Source organism: Ochotona princeps, chromosome 6 (assembly GCF_030435755.1).
Source record: "Ochotona princeps isolate mOchPri1 chromosome 6, mOchPri1.hap1, whole genome shotgun sequence".
Lineage (NCBI taxonomy): Eukaryota > Metazoa > Chordata > Mammalia > Lagomorpha > Ochotonidae > Ochotona > Ochotona princeps.
The window spans coordinates 48,298,182-48,314,121 of record NC_080837.1 but is presented as its reverse complement, the minus strand read 5'-3'; the positions used below and the strand labels follow the sequence as shown (position 1 = coordinate 48,314,121).

The window sequence follows — 15,940 nt, the reverse complement described above, 5'->3', positions numbered from 1 at the left end:
GTCTTGGAGAGCATTTATGTTGTGATAGTTTTTAATAGCTGTTTTCACTTTTTAGAAGATCTGTTTTTATTGGAAAGGATGATATGCAGAGAGAAGGAGAGACAGACAAACACGTTTCACCCACTGGTTTACTCCCCTAATGGCTCCAACAGTCAAAGCTGAATCAATCCAAAGCCAAGACCCAGGAACTTCTTCTAGGTTTCCCACATGGGTGCAGGGTCCCAAGGCCTTGGGACATGCTCTGTTACTTTCCAATAGCGGAGAGCTGGATCAAAGTAGATCAGCTAGGACATGAACTGGAACTCATGAGGATGGCAACACTTGAAGGTAGAGGATTAGCCTGTTGAGCTGCAGTGCCAGATACCTGTTTCCTCTTTCTAATCACCATTTTACCCAGAAATCAGCTTCCAACGCCAATAACTCTCTAGGTTGAAGCTAATTTTAGATGAATCTAGTTTTACGTTCATTTATTTGCTCACATTGTTTTCCATTTAAGGAAGCTAAAGCTGAATATCTGACTTTAATATATTTGGGTTTTCATTATGTAAATAGGTAAAAAGGAAAGCTTATTAGAAGGAACTATTGTGGAAATAACAAGTCGGGTTACCATGAAAATCATTTAGTAGCATTGCTAGAAAAAAATGATGCTGTTAGTCCTTATTTAATGAGCATCCCAAACAGAAGAAAATATGGTATTTGTAATAAATAGCTATTGTAGAAGCACATGAGACTAAGATTGTTGCCTAAGTTACAGATTGACTTTGGCAAGTCAGCTCTTTCTGTGCCTCAGTTTCCATCTCGGTGAAAACAATGGGAAGCTCTATATGTATGTCACAAAGATATTGTCAAGTGCAAGAGAGAAAAACAGAAGCTATATAAAACATTGCTAAGATTGTCCATGCTTTCAAAAGAGAAATTTGCAGTGTCAGTTTAGAAGATTATGTACTACAAACTGATAGTTGGTATCTTAGAAGATCCATGTGGGGAGGAGTCCGCTTCGTCTTTATTTTAGGACAAAGTGGGCATGATAGTGGTCTGGCTGCTGTTCTCCACAAATGTCTCAGAGAAGCAAATGTTGAGTATCTTATCCAGGCTTGAAATAGACCTGTTTCTAAAACGAACAGAATTCATTGAAAAAAATAAAATAACTTGGTGAGAGGGACCTAGTTGAATAAATTGATCATAGAAGTGGTTTGTCTGTTAAGTTGACAGTTAAGCTGAAAACTGGGTAGTGAACAAGAGACAATCAGGGAAAAAGAAGGGAAAGAGTATTTCCATAGAGGGGACAGCATGTACAGAGAGCTTGAAGGTCAAAGGAGGTTGACGTTGGATCATAACAACCAAAAAATCAAAACAAAAACACAATGAAACACCTATTATTCCTCAGTGTATAAATGAAGTCTGTACATAATAGTTAAATACTCATATGTTACTCTAGCATGTGTAGGTTACATCTATGTACTCTGGCATTAGTTATCATAGATTAGGGAAAACAGGTCATATTTGTCATTTGGGGATTGGCTTAGTTCATCAAGCATAATGGTTTCCAGTTGCATCTGTTTATCTGTAAAAGACAAGACTTCAGTCTTTTATGGCTGGGTAATGTTCTACAGGTGTATACATACCACAGTTTCTTTATCCACTCATCTGTTGATGGGTATCTGGGTTGTTTCCACTTCTTAGCTATTGTGAATTGAGTTACTGTAACTGGTCTTTTTTTATTCTGTCAGTCCTGATAATTTTCATTTCCACAGTGTGTTATCAATCAGTTTTGCTGATTGAGGAAAAGATTAATTATGCTTTTTATTGGATATTTGGAATTGGAATGACTTATTTGTCAGCCAGACTGAAACAAGGAAAGAGTTAAAACGTGACTCCTTCATATGTGATACTCAGAAACTCTGGAAATTGTGTATTTATGCAAGTGTTTTGATTTCAAAAGAGAAGTTTTTATTTAACTGTATATAATGTGTATATAATAATATCATTTTAAGGCACCTGTTTCAAAATAGAAATTGGGATGTTGGAGATAATAACAACAAACAGAAATTAAAGAAGCAGCTGGGCTCAGTGCCCAGAATAACTAGCTAGACTTTAAGAACAGGGCAAATAATAAAACTAATAGAGGAGAAAAAAGACAGGAGTGGATGGAGTTGCAGCTGCCTCCATCAAAAATGACTTCCCTGCAGTGTGACATCACTGGTGAATTCTGTGGAGGACATTGGACATTGTGAGTGGGTAGGATTCCTGCCCACCTCATCTCAATGATGGACTCCCAGTGGAGTTCACCTTCCTAAAATGTGAATCCTCAAAACACCAGTAGCATAGATTGAATTTGATTCTATAACAGTGTAACAGCCATGAAAACCAAAGATCCTAACAATGTTAGTGATTAAAGAAAAACTTCGTGTTTCCCAGGCTGCTTGACTGTCTACTGATTTACATAAACAAAGGAGGAAATCCTCTTTGTGCGTTTGGGGGGGGTGTGTGTGTAATACAGGAACCCAGGTTTTCCTGTTATTGAAAAGTATTCTTTAATCTTTTAAGCACATTTGAGGACCTGCGTTTCTACCAGGTGTTTTGTTTCTATGGATATTAAAGGAGAGCACAATTGTCAGAGAAACCTCTTAGGTCTCCCATTGAGTCATTGGAGACCCCAAACCTAAAAGAAACAAAGTGGACAGACTGATACCACTGGCCTGGATGTAGTCAGGGCAAGAAAATCCACTTGGGAATAGAAGCCTGTGACATCTCCTCTGATCATGGGTGTTAAAGGGATGTGGCTTTTTAGCCATGAAAGTACATGTAATTGGTGTGAAGCATTCAGAAGACTTTAGCCAAACACAACTGAAATAATGGCCAGTAAACCAAAATGTTAGCTGAAGTTTAAAAATACTTACTCTGGCTGAAAGCAAAGCGGGAGTGTACTGAAGCTATGAAAATAGCATCCGGTGTCTCAACACTGCAGGGCTCTCGGTGGACTCTCCCATGGGAATAACCTGAGATGAGAAAACTGCAATAGAGTGTGAAGTACATGGACCACAGCATCTTCTGTGGCCAACTGGAATTGAAGCTAGTGCTTTCTGTCTCTCAAGAACTCCTTTGCCGTCGGTTGAGCATAGATATGGGGAAATATGGAGCCCTTGGGATTATTTAAACAAAGAAGATGCCATGGTTGCTAATTTTTTCACAAGTCAGTGATTAGAATCGAATTTATTATAACCAATAGAGCTTTCTTCTTTCCCTACTTCCTCTATAGAATTGTGCCCACATAATCTTATTAATGCCCACTCTCAGGGATCAGAAGGAGCTTTTAGAGAAGTTCCTTAAGATCCTTAGCCACCCACTCCCACTCTCTGCATCACACAGAAAATAAATGTAGAGACATTCAGGGTGATTTGCTCCTGGTGCCAGGAGCCTGACCTGTGGCCGAGAGGTGATGTGGTCATCTTCAGAATGGAAGAGGCTGGAGGAATAAGTGGCTGAGGCTTGTCTTGCAGCTGGGGTGACCACAGGAATTGGTGTATGATGCTGTGTGCCTGCATGTTAGGGTCATGAGCAGAGCAAATGGATCCAAAGCTGCCTGATATTATAAAGCCAAGTAGGTCTTTCTTCTTTTTTCTAAGTCATGACCAAATACAAATTGATTCTTTAAAGATTTATTTGTTTGTTTATTTATTTATTTTAAAGTCAGATATACACAGAGGAGGAGAGAGAGACACAGAGGAAAATCTTCCATCTGCTGATCCACTCCCCAAGTAGCCACAATGCCCAGAGCTGAGCCAGTCTGACTTCCTGGTCTCCCAAGCAGGTGCAGGGTCCCAAACCTTTGGCCCGTCCTCTACTGCTTTCCCAGGCCACATGCAGAAAGCTGGATGAAAAGCGGGGCCACCAGGATTAGAACCAGCACCCATATGGGATCACAGTGCATGCAAGGCGAGTACTTTAGCCACTAGGCTACTGTGCTGGACCCACAAATCAATTTTTTTTATTTTTATTTTTTTATTGGAAAGTCAGATACACAGAGAGGAAGCTCTTCCATCCATTGATTCACTCCCCAAGCGGCCGCAATGGCCGGAGCTGAGCCGATCTGAAGCCAGGAGCCTGTGGCTTTTTCTGGTGAAGGGTCCCAAGGCTGCTTTCCCAGACCACAAGCAGGGAGCTGGATGGGAAGCTGGGCTGCCAGGATTAGAACCGGTGCCCATATGGGATCATGGTGCGTGCAAGGTGAGGACTTTAACCACTAGACTAAAATAATACTGGATATTATGAAGCCAATTAGTTTTCTTCTCCTTCTCTTTCTCCTTCTCCTGGGGAGATAATATTCCTTACACCTGAAGTGTGCCTTGTTCATTGAACTCTAAAACCAGAAGTAAGCATTGCAGTTCCCCAGAGGATCCAGTGACTTTAAAATCATCCTTTCCCAGTATGTACATATCTGATGACGTCAGCCCTCTGTGCTTCTTACCCTGCAAGCTGTGATTGTGCATATGTAGCCTTCACTAAATGTGCTGGCTTTTTTCAGTTATTTTCATTTTAAATGGATGAAGACTTGAATGAAACAACTTTTATAGTTACTATTACATTGCAGACTACATGAGAGTGGAGATTGTGTCCTGCGTTTCTTTTGCCTTGTGCCTTCATCAGAGGCACACTATTCACTGTATCTTCTCCTTCCTTCCTTCTCTGTCATAATGCATAGCATAGCAGGTGTCGTACGAAAGCAACACTGCATGGGGCTCCAAACCCAGGCTACAGACCCATTAACCTGAGCATTCTTCTTTTGACAGTGACAAACAAGAAGCCCACACAGGCGTCCATCACGAAAGTCAAACAGTTTGAGGGCTCCACCTCATTTGTTCGGAGGTCACAGTGGATGCTCGAGCAGCTTCGCCAGGTTAATGGAATCGATCCTAACCGGGTGAGTGGATTGTGCAATCCTGAACAAAGGCTTCTCTTTACACCTTCCTGCTCTGATTGACCTTGGTAGGGGCGGTGATTGTTTCATTCTTATCAGAACACCTTCTCTGTCAATTAGGGGACTAAAACTTTCTGATGCCTACTCCCTTCTCAAGGAAGATCCTAAATTCTTTTCATGAAATGCTACTTCTTATCATATTTACCAGCAAAAGGAGGAGTTCAGATGATCACATCTGTAATTACCAGCGAGAAAAACATACTCACCAAAGCTTCATTTATCTCCTAATACCACCAGTGACATGATTTATTTATCCCAAATAAAATGAATGGCACCTTAAAACTACATATTAGGATTCCACTGGACTCCATAAGAGAATTGTGTTATGGTATAGTTATCTATTTAAATGACAGGTCCTTTGCTCATCTACACATGATACTCAAAACATCTGTAATGAATAATGAAATGTAGGATATGCTAAAATAATAAGGATGAGTGTCTCCCTATCTAAGTCTGGGAGAAAAAAAAAGTACAAAACATTGGTTAAGGAATCCTTTCTCTAAGTAAGTGGAAAAATACAATGTATGGTCTGAATTTTAATATAAATCAGTATATAGTAAAATTATCTCAACCTCTGTGATAAGCTCGCTAGTGACATCTGCAAAATCTATAATTACTTGGGATTTGGTTAATATGCAGAAATGAAGACTATCATCACACTCAGGTCCTAAGAAAATATGAAACTTGTGATTGGGAACATAGTCTTTGTTTTAATGTTCATGAATCTCATAACATTTTAAAACTGGAAGCAGCTATTTTTGTAAACGGAGATCACTGATTTTACTATCTTTTCCAGGATTCTGCAGAGTTTGATTTGTTGTTTGAAAACACTTTTGACCAGTGGGTCGCCAGCACAGCCTCAGAAAAATGCACGTTCTTCCAGATCCTTCATCACACCTGCCAGAGGTACCTCACAGACAGGAAGCCAGAGTTCATCAACTGTCAGTCAAAAATTATGGGAGGTGAGTGGACGCTTGTAGGACTTTAGTGACCCTAATTCCTTAGCTTCTCTTTTTGTAAAATGTTATGTGCTCAACAGCCTAATTAAGGTCAAAAAAAGGAAAAGAATCAGAATAGTCAGGGCTAGATATCATGAGAACTTTTCCGGGGAGTTTGTTTGCTAAATCTATACGCAGTGCTTGGCATGTTTTTGCACTCATTCAAAAGTTGGTCTTAGAAGAATTAGCCTTAACTAAGATTACTTGTGCTGTAAAAACAAGCCTACCTCTTTATGAGAAAAATTATTCTGTTTGATTCTTTTACTACCTTTTCCGTAATGTTGCAGACTACTGTTTTCAGATTGCTGTGGCCTATTATTTCTCAGGATGCTTTGTAAATATGAATGCAAAAATCCCAAGAGAAGCTATTCCTCTTTCAAATACCAAGTGTGGCATTCATTCCTTGAACAGCATGCAGAGCTGTTAGAATAACGACTATAAGCCAGCATTAAGGGGTAGGTACCAGCATTGACAATGTAATGAGAACTATTTAAAGGGCCCTCCCATATTTCTTTTAGGTAACATTGCTTTCTAGGGAATTCAAACTGTGCTAAAAAGGTAAAAACTTTTCCATTCATTCTGTGATGGCAAAATGTTTATGTCAGTCTTTTCATGAACATGAATTTTTTTTATATGTACCAATTATTCCTTAATGAAATGTAAAATTAAGATCTTATCAGAGCTACTACACCTTCTCGTGGGTTGTATGGATGTTTTATATGAAAATAGGATGGAATTGATTATTCTGTTCTAGAGGTGGGTACCCATTGTCACTTTGCCATTAATCTGCTGTACATTGCAGGAGAAATCACTGTCCGGTTCTCTGTGGTCGTCCATTGGAGGGTTGGCATAAGTCTTAAATTAGAGTGTATCCTAAGAACCTTGACAAGTCTTTCTAGGCTGTTGATAGTCTTTTATTGTGGTTCCCTTATTTAGTCATAGAAAAATAGAAGAGGTGATGAGTCATGCATATTTTTTTCAAAGTTGTCATAGCCTATGATTTACAAGTGAAAAAGGTTAGACATAGATGTTTGAAGGAAAAGCTCATATCAAACATTGATCCATTTAGGAAGTGTAGGAAGACATGATATGATGTCATATCTACATACACATGCTATTCAAATACATCCCATTCTGTAAGTGCTGCCCTCACAGACTTAGCAGAGGGTTGGAACAGACCAGGCCTTGGACCATGCTTTCAGGAAATGGGCAGTTTTCCAGGAAACCCCCGCTTTGCCTGGTTTCCCCTATGTGAGGCTGACTCTTCCGGCTTGTGATTAGTTCTGTTTCTCTATCTTTAGTTAGTATGAGTGTACTTGGGAGAACTCACATACACACACATGAAATTTAAAAATAAATTTATTTGATACAGTTTTTAATTATTTTTTTTATTGGAAAGGCAGATTTACAGAGAGAAGGAGAGACAGAGAGAGAAACACTTTCCATCCATTGGTTCATTCTCCAGATAGCTGCAATAGTCGGAACTGAGCCAATCTGAAACCAGTAACCAGGAGCTTCCTCCTGGGCTTCCATGAGGATGCAGGGACCCAAGACTTTGGACCATCCTCTGCTGCCTTCCCAGGCCACAGCAGGGAGGTGGATCGGAAGTGGAGCAGCCAGGACAAAAACCTGTGCCCATATGGGATCCTGGTGCTTGCAGGTAGAAGATGAGGTAGCTGAGCTATCCCACTAGGCCCTGGATAGAATAGTTTTTTAAAACTAATTCTTTTTCATGAACTTGCTGAATAGCCCTCATAGGTCGGTAGCCTGCCTGGCTCCTCTTGGAGAGGAATCACCATGAGCATCTTCTTTGTGGACCCTATCGTAAAAATAGAAGGGCCAGCCACAGGCTGCATGCATGGAAACCATTGCTTATACTAAGGATGGAAGAGAAGAGGGGGAATTACAAAGACCCCAAATTTGAGCCCAGCGGTGTGGCCTAGTGGCTAAAGTCCTCGCCTTGAACGCACCGGGATTCCATATGGGCGCCGGTTCTAATTCCGGCAGCTCCCCTTCCCATCCAGCTCCCTGCCTGTGGCCTGGGAAGGCAGTCGAGGATGGTCCAAAGCTTTGGGACCCTGCACCCGCATGGGAGACCCGGGAAGAGGTTCCTGGTTGGGACCCTGCACCCACGTGGGAGACCCGGAAGAGGTTCCTGGTTCCAGGCTTTGGATTGGCGCAGTACCGGCCATTGCGCTCACTTGGGGAGTGAATCATCAGACGGAAGATCTTCCTCTCTGTATATCTGACTTTGTAATAAAAATAAGTAAATTAAAATAAAAATAAATTTTAAAAAAGACCACAAATTCACTGTCCTTGCAATGAGCGTGAACCACCTGTTCCTCCCTAAGATAGGGATGGATTTGCTAACTCTACTCTTTCTCCTTCCTTTACACTGGGCAGTTCCTCTTCTGTTGACCTCTAAAACTCTCATTAGTTCTTTCAGATATTTCCTAATATTCGGTTTTACCATACACAAGGACAAAGTATCTACTGTGTGCTACTACATCCTGAAAACAAGGAATGCTTTTCCTTTTGGTCCCTGGATAGACCCTTAGAGCTGTCACTCAAATCCCAGACTGGCATATCCCTAATTGTCTTTGGTAATGGGTTATTCATTTATCTTTGTGAATGAATCAGCCCTTCCCACATATCCCTCCCCACTCCAGCTGCTTCTGGCAGACATCGCCTTTGTAATATCTTCCATTGCCTTTGAACTCTAAATCATGCAAAGTTGAAGCAGGAACCCATGTATTCAATCTTAATTGCAGTGTGTAATAGATAAAGCTCAAGATTGGTTTCTGAAGGGCCTAATGCAATAGCCTAGTGGCTGGAGTCCTCGCCTTGCATGCACCAGGATCCCACATAGACACCAGTTCTAATCCCGGCAGCCCCGTTTCCCGTCTAGCTCTCTGCTTGTGGCCTGGGAAGGCAGTAGAGAATGGCACAAGCCCTTGGAGCCCTTGGGACCCTGCACCTGTGTGGGAGACCCAGAAGAGGTTCCTGGTTCCTGGCTCCTGGCTCCTGGCTTTGGGTTGGTGCAGCACCAAAGGATGGAAAATTTTCTTCTCTGTCTCTCCTCCTCTCTGTATATCTGCCTTTCCAATAAAAATAAATAAATCTTTTTTTAAAAAAAAGTATTATATAATTCTGGGGTCCCTACATTCAGACACCGTTAACTTTTGGGTACATTCTGCATCAACAGCAGCTGAAATTTATTCCTAGTTATGTGATATGTTTTGGTATCTCCTTGTCATATGGGCCACAAGTCTGATAGTTATTTACTATGTTATGAAGCTGATAATAATTCTGTGATTTTATTAATTTGTTCCTGGTATTGGTAGGCTGCCCTGCACCAAATTCTTTGCATGCATTATCTAACTTTGTTTTCAAAGCAGCCTTTGAAAATATGGTTTATTATCTCCATTTTACAGAGAAGGAAATGGGATCAGAGAGATTAGTACATAGCTTGCCAAGAGCCAAATAGCTCACAAGTAGAAGTGATACTTCGGCACAGGCACGCTCTGGTCTGAAAGCCTATTCCTGAGGCCTGAGTGGTGTGCTCCAGGAACCCTGCTTTCTTGCTTTGGCATGAGTGGCGCCCCCTGGAATTATGCTGGAACTGCTACAATTATTGAGCTGGCTAATTTCTGGGAATTAACAAAGGAAGGTGGGAAAAGAAAAAAAAAAACCCTCTGGAAAGTTTTAACATTTTTCCTTATGGTTCAAAAGTATGATAATAATTCAACCTGGATTTTGTAGGTTATTTTTACAAAGAGATGGAGAAACAGAGACATCCACCATCTGCTGGTTCCCTCCCCAAATGGTCACAATGAGCAGAGCTGGGCTAATCTGAAGCCGGGAGCCTCTTCTGGCTCTCCCATGTTGATGCAGAGCACAAGTCCTCAGACCATCCTCTGCTGCTTTCCCAGGCCATTAAGCAGGGAGTTGGATTGAAGTGAAGCAGCTGAGACTTGAACTGGTACCCGTATGGGATGCTGGAGTCACAGAGAACAAGCCTTGCATGCCACTGCTCCATCCTTGGTTGTTTTTTGGTTGGTTGGTTGGTTAGTTTTAGCCAGAGTTAATAGAGTTATCAAGAATCTTTAAAACCGTCTTGCTTGTTGTTATTGTTGTTCATTAGAACTTCAACAGATTAAATAAGTAAACATGTGAGGAAGATGATACAACCCCAGCCACCCACAGGACTCCTTAGGGACTGAGTATGTGCACTGGGAAAACTTGGGCCCAACCATTTGGAATGTCTTGATCAGAATCCGAGGACATGGAAGTCACTCTGCCTGACTCCTACTGAACAACACATTCTCCACTCCCAATTCAACATAAAATCACTATTGAAATATTTGTGAGTCCCCGTAGTTCTGTTCTTATATTGATCGATTGTGTCTATCTCACATGACAGTAGCTTGCTTCTCTTGGAGAAAGGTTAAACAGAAATGAATTCTTTGGCATCATTTACAGTCTTTCCCCAAAAACACTATTTCCTCACCTCTTAGGGAAAAGTTCTGATCCTCTGAGATTTAGTCACGATCCAGTAAAAGAAATTTGTAATTCCCCAGGACCCTCACACATTGGTGAAAGGCAAGGTTCTCTAAAGAAGTACAAGAGGAAAAGTATTGGCTCTTTATACCCCCTGTCAGCATCTTTGTGCCTATCTTTTCTTCTCTGGGTCTACAAGCTATGGCAGAGCCTTCAAACTTCTTTCTGACTTCTGCTCTGCCTATCTCTTGGTTCCTTAAAGAACAGTCATCTTACAAATACAGAAGTGTTTGTAGCTGAGTCCTTGAACTATCCAGCTTCCTACAGATGTTGAAGTCAGCAATGTGGATCCAGTTCTGGCTGCTGAAACAGAACCTGGCATCATGAATGACTCAAGTTCATATGGGTCAGGTTTGCTTCTCCTGAGATGATAGTTTTTATTTCCTATGTGTTCACTGTAAACTGAGATGATGTTATACATCTGATAACACATTGGCATTTCCAAAGTGCCTTACAGGAGCTAACCCCGAATGTGAAGCCTTATATTCCAGAGGAGAGAATTACTTTCAGCTAATTCACTTCAGAGCAGCCTAGAATGCCCCCCAAAGAGCACATCATTATAGATAATGTGCAAGTTGAGATCCCAGGGGGAGACTGTTGTTTTATTCACTTGCGTATCTTTAGGAAAACGTGAACAAATCCTGTATGGCTCTCAAATTGCTATCTTATTTATGCTGACTTTTTGTAGTGCTTACTGCTGGCCTATCATTTGTGTGTCTAATTCAAGTTAAGTAACCCTTATCTGAAATGCTTGGGAACAGCACTGTTTTTTAATTTGGGTATTTCTTTTTTCTTTTTTTCAGATTTTAGGATGTTGACATATATACAAAAAGACATTTTGGGGAGAGACCCACATCTAAATCTGAAATTCATTTATGTTCCATATATACCTTTTATATATAGCCTGACGGTAATTTTGTACAATAATTTTTTGCATGAAACAAAGCTACCATATTGAAGCCACAGGACTGGGAGAGTCTTTTTTTCCCTCCTGGAGACACTGAATAAATGTGTTTTGTGTACCCGCATTTTGACTGTGAGCCATCCCATGAGATCAGGTGTGGAATTTTACACTGTGGGGTCAGATCCAGGCTCAAAACTTGCAGACTTTGAAACATTTAAGATTCTAGATATGGGACTTGAGAGTACTCCCTCTGTGTAGTAAAGCATGGAAATCTTTATCTGTATTGGCAGTCTTTGTTGTAACCCACAATGTGTAAAAAAAACAATAAGAAGTATAAAATTACGCACGGGGAAGAAAGTGACTTATTCTTGAAGGTGAATTAAATATTCAGGTATTTTTCTTAAATTCTAAACTCCAACAGCCCTTTGTTCAGTTATATCTAAGTATTTCACTTACTTTATATGAGTTGTTCTCCAGTAGGTCCCACCTACTATTTTTTTTTCCATTTTCAAATACAATTTGTATTTTAGAGTAAGAATAGTTTTCTATTTGCCTTCAAGTAAGAAGGCAGCACCGAGAATCCCCATATACTTCACACCCAATTTCCCGTCTTATTAGCACAGTACATTGCCCAGAGCTAATGGGCCAATCTGGATGTGGGTTTTTTTATTTTTATTTTTTTTATTAATTACATTGTATTATGTGACACAGTTTCATAGGTACTTGGATTTTCCCCACCCCTCCCCAAACCCTCCCACCATGGTGGATTCCTCCACCTTGTTGCATAACTACAGTTCAAGTTCAGTTGAGATTCCCCCATTGCAAGCATATACCAAGCGTAGAGTCCAGCATCTTATTGTCCAGTCAAGTTCAACGGCTTCTTGGGTATACCCTTTCTGGTCTGAAGGCAGAGCCAGCAGAGTATCATCCCGATCAATTAAAAGCTCCAACATACCATCAGCAAAAATTTACATCATTATGGAATTGACATAGTAATGAGTAACCAGTATGTTAAAAATAAATGCAAGTTCTTAACCACCTTCTGTGACCACCTCATTGACATTTCAATTTTAGTTTATACACGACATATAACATACATAACATAACATGTTATACATAACATCATATCTTAAATTAAGGCAAACATGTGGTATTTAACCTTTTGGGATTGGCTCATTTCCCTTAGCATGATGGTTTCCAGTTTGGCCCATTTGGCCACAAAGAACTGCATTTTGTTTTTTTTTAATAGCTGAGTAGTATTCCATGGAGTAGATGAACCATAGCTTTCTTATCCAATCCTCTGCTGATAGGCATTTTGGCTGCTTCCATGTTTTTGCAATTACTGATTGTGCTGCTATGAACATAGGAGTGCATGTTGGTTTCTCATAAAACAATTGTTCTGGATATATTCCTAGGAGTGCTATTGCTGGATCATACAGTATGTTGATTTTGAGTTGTTTAAATGTTCTCCATACTGATTTCCATAGAGGCTGTACCAGCCTGCAGCCCCACCAGCAGTAGAGTCCCACCTACTATTGTTTGAGCTCTGTTGTGCGCATTTCCTCATTGATTCCACAGACATTTGCTCAGCCCTGCCTGTGTGTCAGGCAATCTAGCTGTGGCAATCTAACCACAAAGTAGGCACCTGTGCTAACTTCCATCTTTAGAATGAAATCAGATGCAAACAAATAAAATACAGCCCTAACCAAGTTGACAGCTGAATTACATTTTAAAAGATGGTTAACAGTTGCCAAACAGATCAAGACGAGATGAGCTCTCTCTTATTATAACTGTTCATCTAAACATTCTGATTTCAATGTTAGATATATTTGGAATGTGGAGTAGGGCAGGCATTGTGTGAAGTAGTCAGTTAATTCTCTGCCTGAGACACCAGCATCCCTTATGGGTACCATTTCAAGTCCCTGTTGCTCTACTGTTGATCCAGCTAATGCTCTACTGTTGCTCTGCTGTTGATCCTGCTAATGCTCCTGGTAAAGCAGCAGAACGTGATCAAGAACTTGGGCACCTGCACCGGTGTGGGGGATCTGGAGGAAGCTCTGGGCTCCTGGCTTTGACCTGGCCAGCCCCATCCATAATTGTGGCCATTTGGAGAGTGAGTCAAAAGATAGCAGATCCCTCCCCTTCCTGCCTCTCTCTCTCCCTCTCCATTACTCTATAAAACACATTTTTTAAAATCTTTTTTAAAAAGGAGAATTTGGAGTGTGGCACACTGTGTTTATACAAAGCAGGCTGTGTTGAAGTTCCTTATGGTTTCAGCAGCAGCAGCAGCAAAGGGTGTTTCATCAGCATTGCCCTTTTACTTACAGTCCATCAGTGATCACAGACAGCTCAGACTTCTGTATGCCAGTAGAATCCCAGAGACACAAAACTCTCTGAGATCTCCTTCATCCCGGGTGTGCCCCCTCATTTGCCCCTGCTGAGTGGTATTCTAAAGGAAACTGAATGCCTTTGCTCTGAATTCCCCTCGAGTGGAATGGAGTCTAAGGATGCAATCAAAGTGTGACTTTATATTATACTTTTCTTCCAAACTCTGTAAGGTCATGTGTCTGTGAGATGTGCAAATATTTCACTTTGTGAGTGTTCCAGGTATGGGCAGCATTATCTTAGGTAAGATAATAAGTACTTTCTAAAAGATCTTTAAAAACATACTTGTGCTTTTTAATAAGGTTCTTACAAAAAAATTAAAAATAGGGAGGAATCATTATAGTCATTCCTAATTCCAATATATTAATACAAGTTAAGGAAATCTATAATATTTGCCATTGTTTTTTATATTCTATCAGTGAATAAAGGCTTTATGGTTAATGAACATCCTACTCATACCATATTCAAACCACGGATATATTAGGATTAATTGCTTATTTCTCAGGAATCAAATCATGTGTTAATTTACTCCTATTCCTGAAACATTAATGCACAGAGGATGCACACAAATCATATATATGTGTGCACACAAACACACATTTACACACATACACATTAGAGACTGAGTTACTTTGTGTTAAGCCACCATGTTGTTGTTTCTTGGCACCCGTGGTAGACACAGAGCAGTGGAAGAAGCCAGACTCCTTAGCAGACACGCTATTGTCACAGAGCAGTACTCCTTACAAACTCAGAGAAACCCATTCTGCAGTTCCTCTGGCAACTAGTTTTGTTGCCCTTTTTAAAAAGTAATAATATAAAATACTTCAGTCATCATCGAGGAAAATGGTTCATGGGAAATTTGTCCAAGACCTCATAGTTATTAAGGAATAGAGCTAGTATTTCCCACAAGACCTGCCACTCATAAATGGAGATCATGACTTCAAGGCTCCCTTAATAAGCACAAGTCATCTTTTCATTATATTGATTCATTTAAGCAGAAAGCAGGATGGGGCCAGTTTAACAAGATCTTTGGTGGATTAAGTTAAAACTTCTATTGTCAATATCTGTTAATTGTGTTAGACGTGTATGCACACATATGCTTATCATCCATTCCTCTCTGAAGTCAATACATCACTTTCTGGAGTATGATATTTCGAATAGGACCTGCCTTAGAGAATTCTTTTAGAATGAGAAATGGATAAAGTTTTAAGAGTGGGCAGTCTGGGCCTGGTGTGGTAGCCTAGTGACTCAACTATCAACTTGCATGCACCGGAATCCCATATGGGCTCTAGTCATGTCCCAGCTGCTCCACTTTCCATCCAGCTCCCTACCTGTGACCTGGGAAAGCAGAACTTGGTGGCCCAAAGCCTTTTGACCCTTGAACCCATGTGGGAGAACTGGAGGACGCTCCTGACTTCTGGATTCAGATCAGCTTAGCTTTGGCCATTGCGTCCACTTGGGCAGTGAATCAGCAGACAAAAGATCTTGTTCTCTGTCCTTCTGTCTGTAAAATTATGACTTTCCAATAAAAAAAATCTGAAAAAAATTAAGAGTGGGCATTCAGTGAAACAGTTAAGACACTCTTGGGACACCTGCATCCCACATTGGGGTCTATGGGTTCAAGTGCCGGCTCCGCTTTGATTTCCAGCTTCCAGCTGACTTGTACCCTGTGAGGTAGCAAGTGATGTCTCAATAAATTGGGTTTCTGTAAACACAAATAACAGATCCAGGTTGAGTTCCAAGCTCCAAGCTTTGGTGTGACCCAGGTTTGGGGGGTTGCAGGTAGTTAAGAATTAAAGGAACGGATGAGAGATTTTTTTTTCCCATCTACTTTTATTTTTCTACCTTTCAAATAAGTTGAAAGCAAATATTTATATATTTTTAAGATTTGTTTTTATTTGAAAAGCAAAGCTGCACAGACAGAGGAGGAGATAGAGAAAGAAATTTTCCTCTACTGCTTCACTTCCCAAATGGTCACAACAGGTATGGCTGGGCCATGCTGAAGCCAGGAGCCAAGAACTTCTTCCAGATTTCACATGTAGGTGTAGAGGCCAAAGGACTTGAGCCTTCCACTGCTGCTTTCCAACATGCATTAGCGGGGAGCAGGATCATGAG

The 15,940-nt window shown here is 40.7% G+C and overlaps 1 protein-coding gene across 5 annotated transcripts in view; it reads left to right on the top strand.

Moving 5' to 3' along the window:
- STXBP6 (syntaxin binding protein 6) overlaps positions 1–15,940 on the top strand; it is a 300,347-nt gene that overhangs the window by 180,037 nt on the left and 104,370 nt on the right. For all 5 annotated transcript variants that reach the window (XM_058666277.1, XM_058666280.1, XM_058666278.1 and 2 more), the window contains exons 3-4: positions 4,791–4,921; positions 5,775–5,940. In XM_058666277.1, the coding sequence (XP_058522260.1) occupies positions 4,791–4,921; positions 5,775–5,940 (297 nt within the window). The remainder of the gene's footprint in view (positions 1–4,790; positions 4,922–5,774; positions 5,941–15,940) is intronic.